We start from the raw sequence: 14,036 nt of genomic DNA, 5'->3' as shown, positions 1-14,036 counted from the left end.
ACACGTTAAAGCCTGATTTAAGGTTCTGCGTTAAACCAACGCAGAGCCTACGCCGTTGCCGTGACACCGTCGTGAATCCTTCGGACTTCTCCTACACTCCCCCAGAGCGCTAGTTGATACTTTGTTTAGCTTCTGGCTTTTCCGGTCACAATGAATCGAAGAGATAAGGACAACTATTGTGCAAAAAAAACAAAACAAAAAGAAACACACACACACGAAGAAAAGAGCGCTGAAAGTTCACTACTGCTTTACGAACCGGAACCGGAAATGCGTTGCTACCAAGCGAACCAATCACAGCCCTCTCGGTCTGCGCTGGGTCTGCGTCGCCTCGACGCGTAGTTACATTTTTTGGGATGTGCACGTCAGTGACGGCGTAGGCTACGGAGAGACTCCCGCGTAGCCGCGTACCCTACGACGTAGGCTCTGCGTTGATTTAACGCAGAACCATTATTAAGCCTTAACTCCTACATGGGGTAGAGAAGCCCTGTCTGCTCAGTGTGGGAGCCCTGCCCCTGCACCTGCTCAATTTTAAACACCCAGTAAAACCACTTATACAAACCAGGGGTTGGACTTATGGAGGGATAACCTCACTGTGAATGTTTCATTTTCAGTCAACTCTTTGCAGAAATGTGTAGTAGTGATCAAAGCCTGGTTTACGACTCCTCAAGTCAAAGTTGCATTCTTCCCAAATCCAGGGAGAGTGAAATTCACTCTCCCTGGATTGTGAATTTACATGCTGAAGGTATTTTGGTGCGAGCAGAAGCCAAGCAATTCTTGCCTTTATTTTTTTCGAGACACTTTTAGCCTAAAAGGTCACACCTGGGGAGGAATGGCCGTCAGGCGCCCCATAAAGATAGACATCTTATCCATAAACAAACCAAAGAAGAATTTGGCAGAGTCCTTAAAAGGAGGACGAGTAAAATCCACATCAACCTCTACATGAATAAGTTACACCTTGGGAGTAACCGCCGGTCAAAAGCACCAGGCGAAGACTTCGGGGGAGGCCCAGCATAGTACAGGTGGGAGTGTGGGAGTGGAGTGTGACTGTTTGAGGTTGTGGACAGGTGTCTTTTATACTGGTAACCAGTTAAAACAGGTGCCATTAATACAGGTAACGAGTGGAGGACAGAGGAGCCTCTAAAAGAAGAAGTTACAGGTCTGTGAAAGACAGAAATCTTGCTTGTTTTAGGTGACCAAATACTTACTTTACCGAGGAATTTACCAATTCATTCAGTAAAAATCCTACAATGTGATTTCCTGCATTCTTTCCCCCCCATTGTGTCTCTCATAGTTGAAGTTACCTATGATGAAAATGACAGGCCTCTCTCATCTTTTTAAGTGGGAGAACTTGCACAATTGGTGGCTGACTAAATACTTTTTTGCCCCACTGTATAACCGCATTTATCTGTCTGTTTATTAGGGCCCGAGCACTTACAGTGCGAAGGCCCTATTGTATCCGTAGGAATTTTTCTTTATTCTTCTGACGAAAGGAGGGCCTTTTTGCCCCCCTAAACGTGCCCCAAAAGTCACTGAATTTTGCACGCAAGCCAGGCCTGGCGAAAAATTTGATATTTAATGGTTTGCATTAATGGGCGTAGCAAGATGGCTCAACAGCGCCCCCTAGAATACTTTGTGCCTCAAGCCCCACAATACGATTTGACGTACATGCACGGAAATCGCTACACACCTGTATCATGTCGCAACTTAAAGAAAAGTCTCTTGGCGCCATGGCCGAAACCGAACAGGAAGTCGGCCATTTTGAATTAATCGTGTCATTTTGGCGAAATTTATGCCGTTCCTTCGGCAGTTAATACGGCCCGAACCGTAACGTGCACCCAGGTGTGTTATACATCAGAATGTGCGTCTCCATCCTGGGACAATGCACATTACTTTTCTCTTTCAAAAGATTTACCGTGGCGACGATAGACGCCAAAAAGCGCGTCCCCCCCCCTTCATCTGATTGGTCCATATTTGATAGTTCCCCAAAAGTGACCAAATTTTGCATGCAAGCCAGGCCTGGCGATAAATTTGACATTTCATGGTTTGCATTAATGGGCGTGGCAAGATGGCTCAACAGCGCCCCCTAGAAAACTTTTCTCTGCCATACTTTTGAATGGGTTGTGATAAAGACATGTGGGTGGTGTCATGGGACTCGGTATTGAGTCTTTGACCATAATTGGTGAAAATTAGCCCCGCCCCTTCTTCTGATTGGTTGTCCCTATTTCCTGCTATAACATTTGAATGTTTTGACATAGAGAGTCGTGGGCGGTGTCATGGGACTCTGTACTGAGTCCTTGAGCATCTTTGACCTTAATTAGCCCCGCCCCTTCTTCTTATTGGTTGTCCCTATTTTCTCCTATTTTGAGTGGTTGGACATAGAGAGTCATGGCTGGTGTCATCGGACTCGGTGTTGAGTCCTTTATCATAATTGGTGAAAATTAGCCCCACCCCTTCTTCTGATTGGTTGTCCCTATTTTCTGCTATAACTTTTGAATGGTTTGACATAAAGAGTCGTGGGTGGTGTCATGTGACTCGGTATTGAGTCTTTGACCATAATTGGTGAAAATTAGCCCCGCCCCTTCTTCTGATTGGTTGTCCCTATTTCCTGCTATAACATTTGAATGTTTTGACATAGAGAGTCGTGGGCGGTGTCATGGGACTCTGTACTGAGTCCTTGAGCATCTTTGACCTTAATTAGCCCCGCCCCTTCTTCTTATTGGTTGTCCCTATTTTCTGCTATAACTTTTGAATGGTTTGACATAGAGAGTCGTGGGTGGTGTCATCGAACTCGGTTTGCAAATTAGCCCTCTTCTGATTGGTCGATATTTCATAGTTCTGCCATAACTTTTTTTTTTTTTTTAATATTTTTATCCCGGTTTTTTCCCCATTTTATCACCCAGTGCTCCTACCTAACAGTCCTGGGCATTGCCATCCTCTACCAACCCTGCCAGCCCTGCACTGAGCTCAGGTCTCCTCCTTAACCTGAGGAGTGAGCAGGCCGAATCTTTTCACCAGGCAGGGTGGGGTTTCTCCGGCCGGACGTAGCGCGTGGAAGGATCACGTTATCCTCCCCACCCCATCTGGCGCCCCGGTTGGCCAGAGGGGGCATGTATAGCCCAGGACTGTGTGCATGTTTTTGTGAGGGTAGCTCCCATTAGCTACCCAGGGGAACACGGGGAGAACATGCAAACTCCACACAGAAAGATCCTTTCACCAACCCCACCCAGGGTGTGGGCACTGAAGTCATGGCACTTCAGCTCCCACAGCATCCCCCCGGCGGGAATCGAACCCAGGACCTTCTTGCTGTGAGACGGCTGCACTACCTGCTGCGCCACCGTGCCCCCCTGCCATAACTTTTGAATGGTTTGACATAGGAAGTCGTGGGTGGTGTCATTTCTGATATGCTTATGGGGGGCGGTGGCCATGAGTGCGAGGGCCCGTTCATCGCTGCTTGCAGCTTTAATTTGAACTTGTAATACATTTTCCTTGAATTGATCCATTGTTTGTTTATTCGATGTACTATCATGGAAAAAATTCAAACATTATATATTTTATAATGAAAGGTCAACAGCTGTGGGGAGCAGAATAGTGGATAAAACATCATGTAACCGTGGCCAGTGTCCCTTGAATGACCTGTCAGGTTTCCTGTCTTTCATGTTCCTAGCTTCCAATGATCTGTCAGGTCCTACCCATTCCTATAATATAAAAGAAGTCAAATAACATGTTGCCTCAGACTGCCTCATTGTGCATCATTTAAAATAAACTTTGGTAATCTCAAACTCACCGATGTTGTAGTTTGTTAAGGATCTGTACTTTACTTTGTGCAATTTATAAAATTCCCCAACAGTACTCAGACCAATAGAGGTTGGAACCTGCTTTCAGATAAGAGATTGATAAATACAATGACATTTTCCTTTGTAAGCAAAGGCAGTACCCCAACGACTTATTCTATTACTGTAAGTAGGAACGCTACAAAGGTATGAAAGTGGAGGATGTAAGAGTTAGTTTCCAGAGACACAGACCCTGGGTGATGCAAATAACACATCACAGTAAATGAACCAGTAACATCAAGTCCAGGGGCCCTGAGTCAAGCCTTTGTGAATCACAGGGGAACTGATCACAGCCACATGTGGTGATTCTGTAGAGAAGTTTAGCGGTGTGTTTGTCTGCAGAGGCGTCGTTCTCTGGTGGGTTTTCTCTTGTTTTCGATCACTGGAGCCTCATATTCCATTTCATGCCTCCCACACACTCATCTTCTAAATGTGTTCCTACCTCCTACCCCTTGTAGCGGAGCATTAGCACATGAAAGACCTTAGCACTAACAGGACCACAAACCACTGGATAGGCACTCATAATTCACAAATGCACACGCCGATGCACAAATGCACAGACCGATCCACAAATGCACAGGCCGATTCACAAATGCGCAGAACAATTCACACGTGCGTAGGACAAGATACACAAATGTATTTTTGATGCACACACAAATATAACCTGATTTACAAACGTTTTTTTGTCTGTGAGTTGCGCTGGATTTGCGTGTGACTTTTGAGACTCCCCTGACGTGACCCAATCCCAAATACGTTTTTTTTTAAACACAGAAAGATCTGCAACCAATCAGATGTCTTCCTTTGTTTCAGGCCCCGTTTACACAGGGCAAAAACGGAGGCGTTTTCATGCGTTTTGGCCGTTCGTTTACACAAAAACGAAGCTCAAAGTCACCAAAAACGATAATTTCTGAAAACTCCGGCCAAAGTGGAGATTTTAAATTCTCTCAGACTCTCGTTCCGTCTTGGAAGTAAAGTCTGAATTATGGTCCTGCGTTAAATCGACGCAGAGCCTACGGCGTAAGGTACGCGGCGATGCGCGCCGTACGGTGTGCGTCGCCGCGTAGCCTACGCCGTAGGCTCTGCGTTGGTGTAACGCGGAACCATAAATCAGCCTTAACTGGAAGTTACACGTGTCATTTGTTGATGTTTTTCCAGGATTCTGATTGGCTGGCATGACGTTAACAGCGTTTTCATGCGGGTTCGTGTAAACGAGGATATTTTTGAAAACGTAGAGGGGAAAATATCCGTTTTTGTAAATACCCGGCTGCGTGTAAACGTGGCCTCAGTCAATCATAAGAGCACACCCCACGTGGGGGACGATTTACTCGTAAACCAATCAGATTAAAGGGGCAAAAATACATACATTTGTTGTATCTTGTCCTACGCACGTGTGAATTGTTCTGTGCACTTGTGAGTCGGTCTGTGCATTTGTGAATCTTGTCCTGTGCATTTGTGATTTTTTTCCTGTGCATTTGTGGATCGGTCTGTGCATTTGTGAATCTTGTCCTGTGCATTTGTAAATCTTGTCCTGTGCATTTGTGAATCTTGTCCTGTGCATTTGTGAATCTTGTCCTGTGCATTTATGAATCTTGTCCTGTACATTTGTGAATCTTGTCCTGTGCATTTGTGAATTTTTTCCTGTGCATTTGTGAATCGGTCTGTGCAGTTGTGAATCTTGTCCTATGCATTTGTGAATGTTGTCCTGTGCATTTGTGGATCAATCTGTTTATTTGTAAATTTTGTCCTGTGCATTTGTGGATCGGCGTGTGCATTTGTGAATTATGAGACTGTTCTAGCTCCATATAATCCACCCTCACTGCGCTTCATGGACCAGTCCAAACACAGCAGCGCTGGGCTCTTGCAGTCACTCCCTGATGAGCATATCGGTGGGCCCTCCAAAGGACACTTTGACAGTAGCTGACCGGTTTCATCATGTCTTCTTCCGTGTAAAGACACAGATCAAATCAGATATGCAGGATAACTGAAGAGAGGTTTTACCTTCCTGCTGCAGTCTCTCTCCGCTTGACCCGGATCCCCATCCAGGAAGGGCATTGTGAAGACACTCAGGTCCTGCAGAGACACCAGCAGATGGACAGACCGTTATCACAGGACACAACGCAGTATGAGCAGCAGGAGTCATGTGGCCTTGGTGTTCTGTAGGGTTCTGAACTTGGCGGGGAACACATTTAAAAACTGTTTCTCAGAGATCTCCACATGAAAGAAGGAACATGACCTTCAAATGAAACTCTCTGATACTGAAGTATTGATCATCCATCCAACACAAAATCAACATAAAAACTGTTTTGTCATTGGACATATGTTTTGGGGATGATTGGACATGTGTTTTGGGGATGCACATCTTTGACAACATTTTGGAAGAATATTTTCAATGCCTTCTCGACCATTTGTCATATAATTATTGAACCCAATCCTATGACTGCTATATTTGGAGTTCCTACGGACTATGCACCAGTTACCTCTTTCTCCTCAAGCCAATTTTATTGCATTTTCTTCTCTCATAGCCTGCAGACTTATCCTCCGCAATTGGAAATCTGACAAACCCCCAACATTCACGGAATGGGTCAAAGATGTGATATCTTTTATACCTTTAGAAAAGCTCAGATACAACAGATTCAAATCTTGCCAAAAATGTATAAAGGCTTGGTCCCCTTTCTTAGAATTCGTCCTTATGGCGGGGTTGCTCCCCCCCCTCCCCCACTATAGATACACTTCAGGTGGAGCTTTGTTTGGTTTATTACACACACACACACACACACACACACACACACACACACACACACACACACACACACACACACACACACACACACACACACACACACACACACACACACACACACACACACACACACATATAGTCACTTAGTCACATGCATATACACACACACACACACACACACACGCATGATCATATACATACACACACACACACATAGACATACACACTGGCTTGTTCACCTGCATGCTGGCTCTCTAGTTTTTGGGTTTAGGTAGCGGTAGCGATAGCTTAGCTCAGACTGCGACGATCAGATCTCAAGATTTAGGTCGATTGCTGTTATTGTTTTGGTTGGCTCCGTGCCGGTTTCGTGCTTTGTTTGTGGTTTTTTGTTGCAGATTTCCAGTGCTTGACGTGTGTCTCCGTGTGTTCCTGCTTCCTGGATTGGCAGTGGATGTCGTCACCCCCCCCCCAAAAAAATAAAACACTGGGTTTGTATGTGTATATTTATGTATGTGTACGCATATGTATGCGTATACATATGTATATATATTAAATATAGTAATAATGCACATATATAAACCTTTGGTTTCTACCATCATGGTATCAATCATTAATATGTGTGCAGACAAGGTGAAAAAAAAAAAAAAGAATTCGTCCTTATGCTGTCTTTCGATGATGTAGCTTAGCATTTATTTTTGTCATGTTTACAGTGTTACTTGGATGTGTGGAAACCCTCAATTGTACTAACTGACAGATGTTTGGACTAATGTGTAACCCTTAACCATCCATGTGTTATTCATCTATTTATTTATTTTATTATCATTATTATCATCATTATTATTATTATTTTTATTATTATTTTATTTATTTATTTATCTATTTGTTTATTTTTTCTTTATTTCCCTGTTTATATATTCTTTTTTATTGCTATTATCTTCGTTGTATGTGGGAACCGAGGAGGGTGGGATATAAAGGACTGTCTCAGAAATTTAAAATATTGTGATAAAGTTCTTTATTTTCTGTAATGCAATTAAAAAAAACAAAAATGAAAATAATAAAAGGCTTGCAATATTTCAGTTGATTTGTAATGAATCCAGAATGTATGACATTTTTGTTTTTGTAATTGCATTACAGAAAATCACAATATTCTAATTTTCTGAGACAGTCCTGTATGTGGGGTTGTTTGTCTTAAAAAATATTGAAAAATCTTATAAATAAAGTTATAAAAAAAAAAAAGATCTGTTTTGTCAGTTGTAAGAAGCACATGTCCAATTCTTCTTCTTTAATCATGTATTGATCCTCTCAGGTGTCACGTCTGTTTAACACAGCCGTGATCAGTTCAGTTTGCTTCCATCTCCTGATTCAGACCCCGCTCGTCTCTCAGCTCCACTCTCAGCTCCACTCTCAGCTCGTCTCTCAGCTCCACTCTCTCAGGAAGGTCGTCTGACACCAGGAGACAGCAGCAACCCCAACAGACCGCCTCAATCCAGACTCCACTGTGCTTCCACTGCGCTGGAACAAGCTAGCAAGTAGAGCCCTATGCGGGAGGGGTTTTCTCACCCCGCTCCCGCTGCATTTCTGACCATTACCGCCCGCAACCGCAACGTGTGTGTTACACTCCCGCCCGCACCCACAGTGTTTACATCCACTCCCGCCAGCTCCCGCAAAACTCTGAGAATTCATGCCGCACAATAATAGAGAAATGCAAGAGAAATGTCCTGGACAAATCTATCTGATTTAATGTTAACATGATCATTGTGGAGCTTGATGGATAATTGACAGTTCATAGGTCACCTGAAAGTTAGATGCAAATCGATCATTGTCATCATCACACAAGCTATTTCCCTTTTTGCGCACGTATCTATTATGTGATTGAGGTTATAGCAACGAGAGTAACTGTGAGTGGCTCAAATAACACTAATAAATAACATAAAATAAACAAAGTTAAGGAAACAAATTAATTTAGCAAATGAATCACTTGGCCATTATATTGCTGTGGAGGAAGAGAATGCTGCTGACCGACTGAGGTTCCAATCCCTCGTCTCTCTTCCAAGATGCTCCACAGACACTAAACACAGTTTCTCCAAATATCTGACTTGCCTTGCTTTGTCTTTGTTTAGTAAAGACCTTGTTTGAGGTTTTTTTCCACATCATTGATTTCCATCTTGTTGCTAGACTACATCCCGATCCTGCAGTGTTTTTTTTAGCCGCCCACAGCAAAGTTCAAACCGCCCGCTCCCGCCAGATTTGCGTTGGGTCCCGCGGGACCCGGCGGGATTCAATCCCAACGCAGCCCTCTAGTAGCAGGTTTACTCTTAAAACCCAAGTCCCTGTGGACTCTCCTTCCACAGGCCTGGTGTGGAGGAGAGCTGAAGCCTTCAGAGGAGTCACGTGGCAGGTGGAGGTGCGTCTGAAGCTGGCCGGGCCGACAGGAGACTCTCGGGCGGCCTGCTTGTCTGACGGTGCGTAACCTGAACCTCCACACTGACAACGAGCGGCATCATGGGAAAGCTTGAGGAGTAAACATAGAGGATGGGAAGTGTCTGATTATCAGTGAGCATCTGCTGAACCAGCTTAAAAATGATTACTGGATGAGAAAAACACATCTTCTCACACACACACACAAAGATGCTGTACCAAGCAGACCTCTCTGCTTGGTACTGCTTTGTACATTTTTGTCTTTACAATAATTACACTTAAGAAGAGCTGTGTCCTTTTTGTTGGCATTTTAGGCGTCAAGAACATTGAATCTTGTGAAAATACATCTAACCCATCTGCTTATATAGTCATCCCTGTACTGCACCAGTTAACCATTGTGTCTGTGTCTCTCCTTTCTCTGTTCTTCATTCTCTCTGTCTGTTCACTTCTCCCCCTTATGATCCAGGTCCTGGTCCAGGTTTCTTCCCTCCTAAAGGGGAGTTTTTCTTGTCACTGTTTGGCTTAAGGTTTTTCTCCCACCAGGGGAGTTTTTACCTGCCATTGTTTATGTAATAATTGCTCGGGGGTTTATGTTCTGGTCTCTGGAAAGATCCTAGAGAAAACTTCTGTTGTAATAGAATAAAGTTATAATAAAGTTGAATGGAATTTAATTGAACGAGCCGCACCAATACGGGAGGAATGTGAAAGCTGCTGTTTAATCAAGTGTGTGTGTGTGTGTGTGTGTGTGTGTGTGTGTGTGTGTGTGTGTGTATGTCTGTGTGTGTGTGTGTGTCTGTCAACGATGCAACTGAAGCTGATGTCACAGGTGCCAATCCTCCTGCGAGTCAGAACTGAGGGTTAAACTTCCCACATCACCATCGTTTCTCACCAGTCAGAACGTTTCTGGTTGCTATGGGAACCTGAGAGCTTAGATGTGGGTTGAGCGTGTCCGCCCACGCCCACGCCCACACACATACACACACACACATACACACCCATACACACACACACACACACACACACACACACACACACACACACACACACACACACACACACACACACACACACACACACACACACACACACACACACACACACACAGCCTGTGAACCTACTGATGTCTCTGACCCTGAACAGGAGCCCAGAAATTACACTCTTCTCTGCGTAGAACACGTAAAACAGTAAAACAGAGTAGAAGGAGATCCCAGGAACACAGAGCACCCTCACCCAGCAGCCTGGTGCAGACCGGCTGTGAAACCCCAGTGCACATGAAACCAGATGATGCAGAAGAGCAAAAATCATGGATTTGTGTGCTGACTCATGGAAAGTGCTCACACTGCCTTTCCTTCACACCCAGCTTTCTTTGTAAACATTTATTTGTTGGGCACATTCACAGGTCAAATGTTTTTTCTAAGCAAGGAAGAACTTTATCAGACTATGACCTTGAGTGTTGCTGCTCCATGGAAGCCTGTCCAACTTGCTGTGTCAAATTAGTCTTTCTTTTGATCCTTTTGAGATATTTTTGTTGAGCTTTTTCCATTGAAACCATGTCTATTGTATTTATTTTTATTTTTTTTATTTATTTCTCTGCTGGTTAGTATTAGGGTAATTACACTGTAATTTACAGTGCAACAAAATTATTTCCCTTTTGTTGTACTTAGTTCAATTCTGGATACATTTTGAAATTCTTCTCTGCACACACAAAGCTCTAACGAGAGCACATTTCACTTTCCCCTATTTGCACTACCTCACCTGTTTATATAGTTATTTAAGATCTAATCTCCTATTTTATTTCATCATGTAAATACTCCTGTAAATATTCAAGTTTAGTTTATGTCATTTTAAATTGCGGACTGTTTATTTTTATGCTTCTACTTATTACTTGTATTTTGCACTGTGGGTCAGAGAGGACTAATTTCATTTGTGCTGCATGTGGAACTTGTAGCATATCTGACAATAAAGCTTGATACTTGATATTTATGCATAATAAAGGAGTTTGTACAAGCATGAAAGAGCCTGGCTCTTTCTGCTCTTTCTGTTCTTTCTGTCCTTTCTGTCCTTGTGATTCTCATTCTGCTCATTCTCACAAGGACGTTGAGCTAAGATCATAGTTCCATATTCCAGTTCCACTTCAGGGGCTTCCGGATACGTCTTGCTGTGTGAAGACATGCCTGCGGAGGCTCAGTGTAAAAGTAGTCAAGAAATATTAATATCCCCATATTTCTACCATTTTGGGGGGTTGGACGAATAACGTTTTGTTTTGAGAGCTAAAAAGATCACTTTTAGTGCAGTTAAAGCTGAAAATGACTTCCCTGATAGCAAAATATGTGAATCAACATTGAAATATGGTTAGGCAGAAACATTGAATCCATGTTGTCTGCGACAAACAGAATATGTTGATTCAACATTGATTATACATTGGCATTATAATTGGATGATTGATTAATGGTTGATCCACCATCAATAGTCAACCTTGACCAAAAATCAACCTTTTTGACCATAATTCAACATTGATTCTACCGTATTTTCCGTACTATAAGGCGCACATAAAAGCCTTCAATTTTTTCAAAAGCTGACCATGCGCCTTATAATCCGGTGCGCCTTATATATGGATCAGGATATTTTTCAGCAAAAACTCTGACATTTGACCGTTTATTGTTAGACAGTTTTTCTCCACACATTAGGCAGTACTGGTAGGCCACTCTCATCAGAGGTAAATGCAAATGAATCTGCCCACGCATCATTGAATGTTCGATTTTCTTCAGATATTTTTCTTTTCTTACATTTCTCCATACTTGGCCTTGCTGGGTGTAGCAGGGCTAGTGCTACGGGGGCCGACCGACAGGACAGAGGACACAGGGTTTAGTGCAGGAACTCTTTATTCTCTCACACCGCCACACGTGTCAGGCAGAACCTTCTCCCAGCAGCAGCCCCTCTCTGGAGTGCAGCTGCTCCCTATGAAGGCAGGCAGGGTGGAGAGGTTGATTGGGCACACCTGTGCCCACTTTGCTGAGTGTCTGGTCCTCCACCCTGCCACACTGGGGTTGGAAGTCGCGACGAATGGATGGCGTTTTGGCGGGTATACCGGCTTTCGCGAGTATGACGTTTATTTTGAGCGACGAAAAACAATACAAATATATTTATTCTAATATGTCAAGATCACAATAATCTTCCAATTTAGAACTAAAATATTAAAGAACTAACACAAATAAAATACACTTGAATGGATGAAAGAACCGCATGCGGCTCCGGAGCCGCGGGTTGCCGACACTTGGTCTAAGGGATGCATAACGTAACCCCAGCCTTTACTGTAGCACCTTATAATGCAGTGCGCCTTATAGTGCGGAAAATACGCATCTTTTGCTACCTGGGTTCTCAGTCGATGCGAGCGGGGGGAGAGAAGCAGTAGGTGGAGGAAGTGTCTGGGGTGAAGGAAGTCTGAGCATCTCTGTTGAGATTGCTGCCCCTGCGACCCGGGAACGGATAAGCGCCGGAAAATGGATGGACGGGTAGCTCTACATCATTGTTCCACATCATAGTTCCACATCATAGTTCCTCATGATACCTCTACATCAAAGTTCCACATCATAGTTCCTCATCATAGTTCCTCATCATAGTTCCAAATCATAGTTCCTCATGATACCTCTACATCATAGTTCCACATCATAGTTCCACATCATAGTTCCACATCATAGTTCCTCATGATACTTTCTCGTTATAGTTCCAAATCATAGTTTCTCATCATACCTCTACATCATAGTTCCTCATCATAGTTCCAAATCATAGTTCCACATCATAGTTCCTCATCATAGTTCCAAATCATAGTTCCACATCATAGTTCCACATCATAGTTCCTCATGATACTTTCTCGTCATAGTTCCAAATCATAGTTTCTCATCATACCTCTACATCATAGTTCCTCATCATAGTTCCAAATCATAGTTCCACATCATAGTTCCACATCATAGTTCCTCATCATAGTTCCAAATCATAGTTCCACATCATAGTTCCACATCATAGTTCCTCATGATACTTTCTCGTCATAGTTCCAAATCATAGTTTCTCATCATACCTCTACATCATAGTTCCACATCATCGTTCCACATCATCGTTCCACATCATCGTTCCACATCATCCGAGGATTGAGGACTGCTTTCAGAGCAGCGACTCCAGACAGGTGTGGCTGGGAGTACGGCACATCTCTAACTACAGATCCAGCAACCTCACTGCTGTCGACGGTGATGCTCCGCTGGCGGAGAAGCTGAATCACTTCTTTTCCCGTTTTGAGGTTAAGTCACCAGAGGCAGCTACACCACACCCACCAGCCCACAGCAGCTTCACCCTTGCTGTGGAGGAGCACAAGGTAAAGCGCACGCTGAGGGCTGTGAACCCGAGGAAAGCTGCCGGACCCGACGGCATCTCGGGGCAGGTGCTGAGAGACTGTGCAGATCAGCTGGCGGGGGTCTTCACCAAGATCTTCAACCAGTCCCTGTCTCAAGCAGCCGTCCCACCCTGCTTGAAGTCCTCCACAATCGTCCCACTCCATCAGCAGCCTGAATGATTACCGTCCTGTAGCACTCACACCTGTCATCACAAAGTGCTTTGAGAAACTGATCCGGACCCACATCATCTCATATCTCCCGCTCAGGTTTGACCTTCATCAGTTCGCCTACAGAACTAACAGGTCCACAGAGGACGCCATAGCCACAGCTCTCCACTCTGCTCTGTCCCATCTGGAGCAGCAGGGGAGCTATGCTCGGCTACTGTTTGTGGACTTCAGCTCCACGTTTAATACCATCCTACCAGACAGACTGGTGATCAAACTGTCAGAACTGGGAATACCACACTCCATCTGCAGCTGGGTCAAGGCCTTCCTGTCTGATCGCTCCCAGAGGGTGAGAGTAGGCCCCCACATCTCCTCAGCACTCAGTCTCAACACTGGCTCACCTCAGGGCTGTGTGCCGAGTCCCCTACTCTACACCCTCTACACCCATGACTGCGCTCCTGCCCACTCCAGCAACAGTATTGTAAAGTTGGCGGACGAC

The 14,036-nt window shown here is 44.2% G+C and overlaps 1 protein-coding gene across 1 annotated transcript in view; it reads right to left on the bottom strand.

Annotated features, from left to right (window-relative positions):
- Positions 1 to 13,334, bottom strand: part of LOC133423738 (5'-AMP-activated protein kinase subunit gamma-2-like) — a 74,153-nt gene extending 60,819 nt beyond the window's left edge. The window contains exons 1-2 of the mRNA XM_061714051.1: positions 13,064 to 13,334; positions 5,829 to 5,900 (exon numbers count right to left, since the gene is read on the bottom strand). Of these exons, the coding sequence (XP_061570035.1) occupies positions 5,829 to 5,900; positions 13,064 to 13,087 (96 nt within the window). The 5' untranslated portion in view covers positions 13,088 to 13,334. The remainder of the gene's footprint in view (positions 1 to 5,828; positions 5,901 to 13,063) is intronic.
- Between the last annotated feature and the right edge of the window lie 702 nt (positions 13,335 to 14,036).

This window comes from Cololabis saira, chromosome 22, assembly GCF_033807715.1.
Source record: "Cololabis saira isolate AMF1-May2022 chromosome 22, fColSai1.1, whole genome shotgun sequence".
Taxonomy (NCBI): Eukaryota; Metazoa; Chordata; class Actinopteri; order Beloniformes; family Belonidae; genus Cololabis; species Cololabis saira.
Note: the sequence above shows the minus strand (reverse complement) of the source record. Positions and strands in the feature narration are given on the sequence as shown.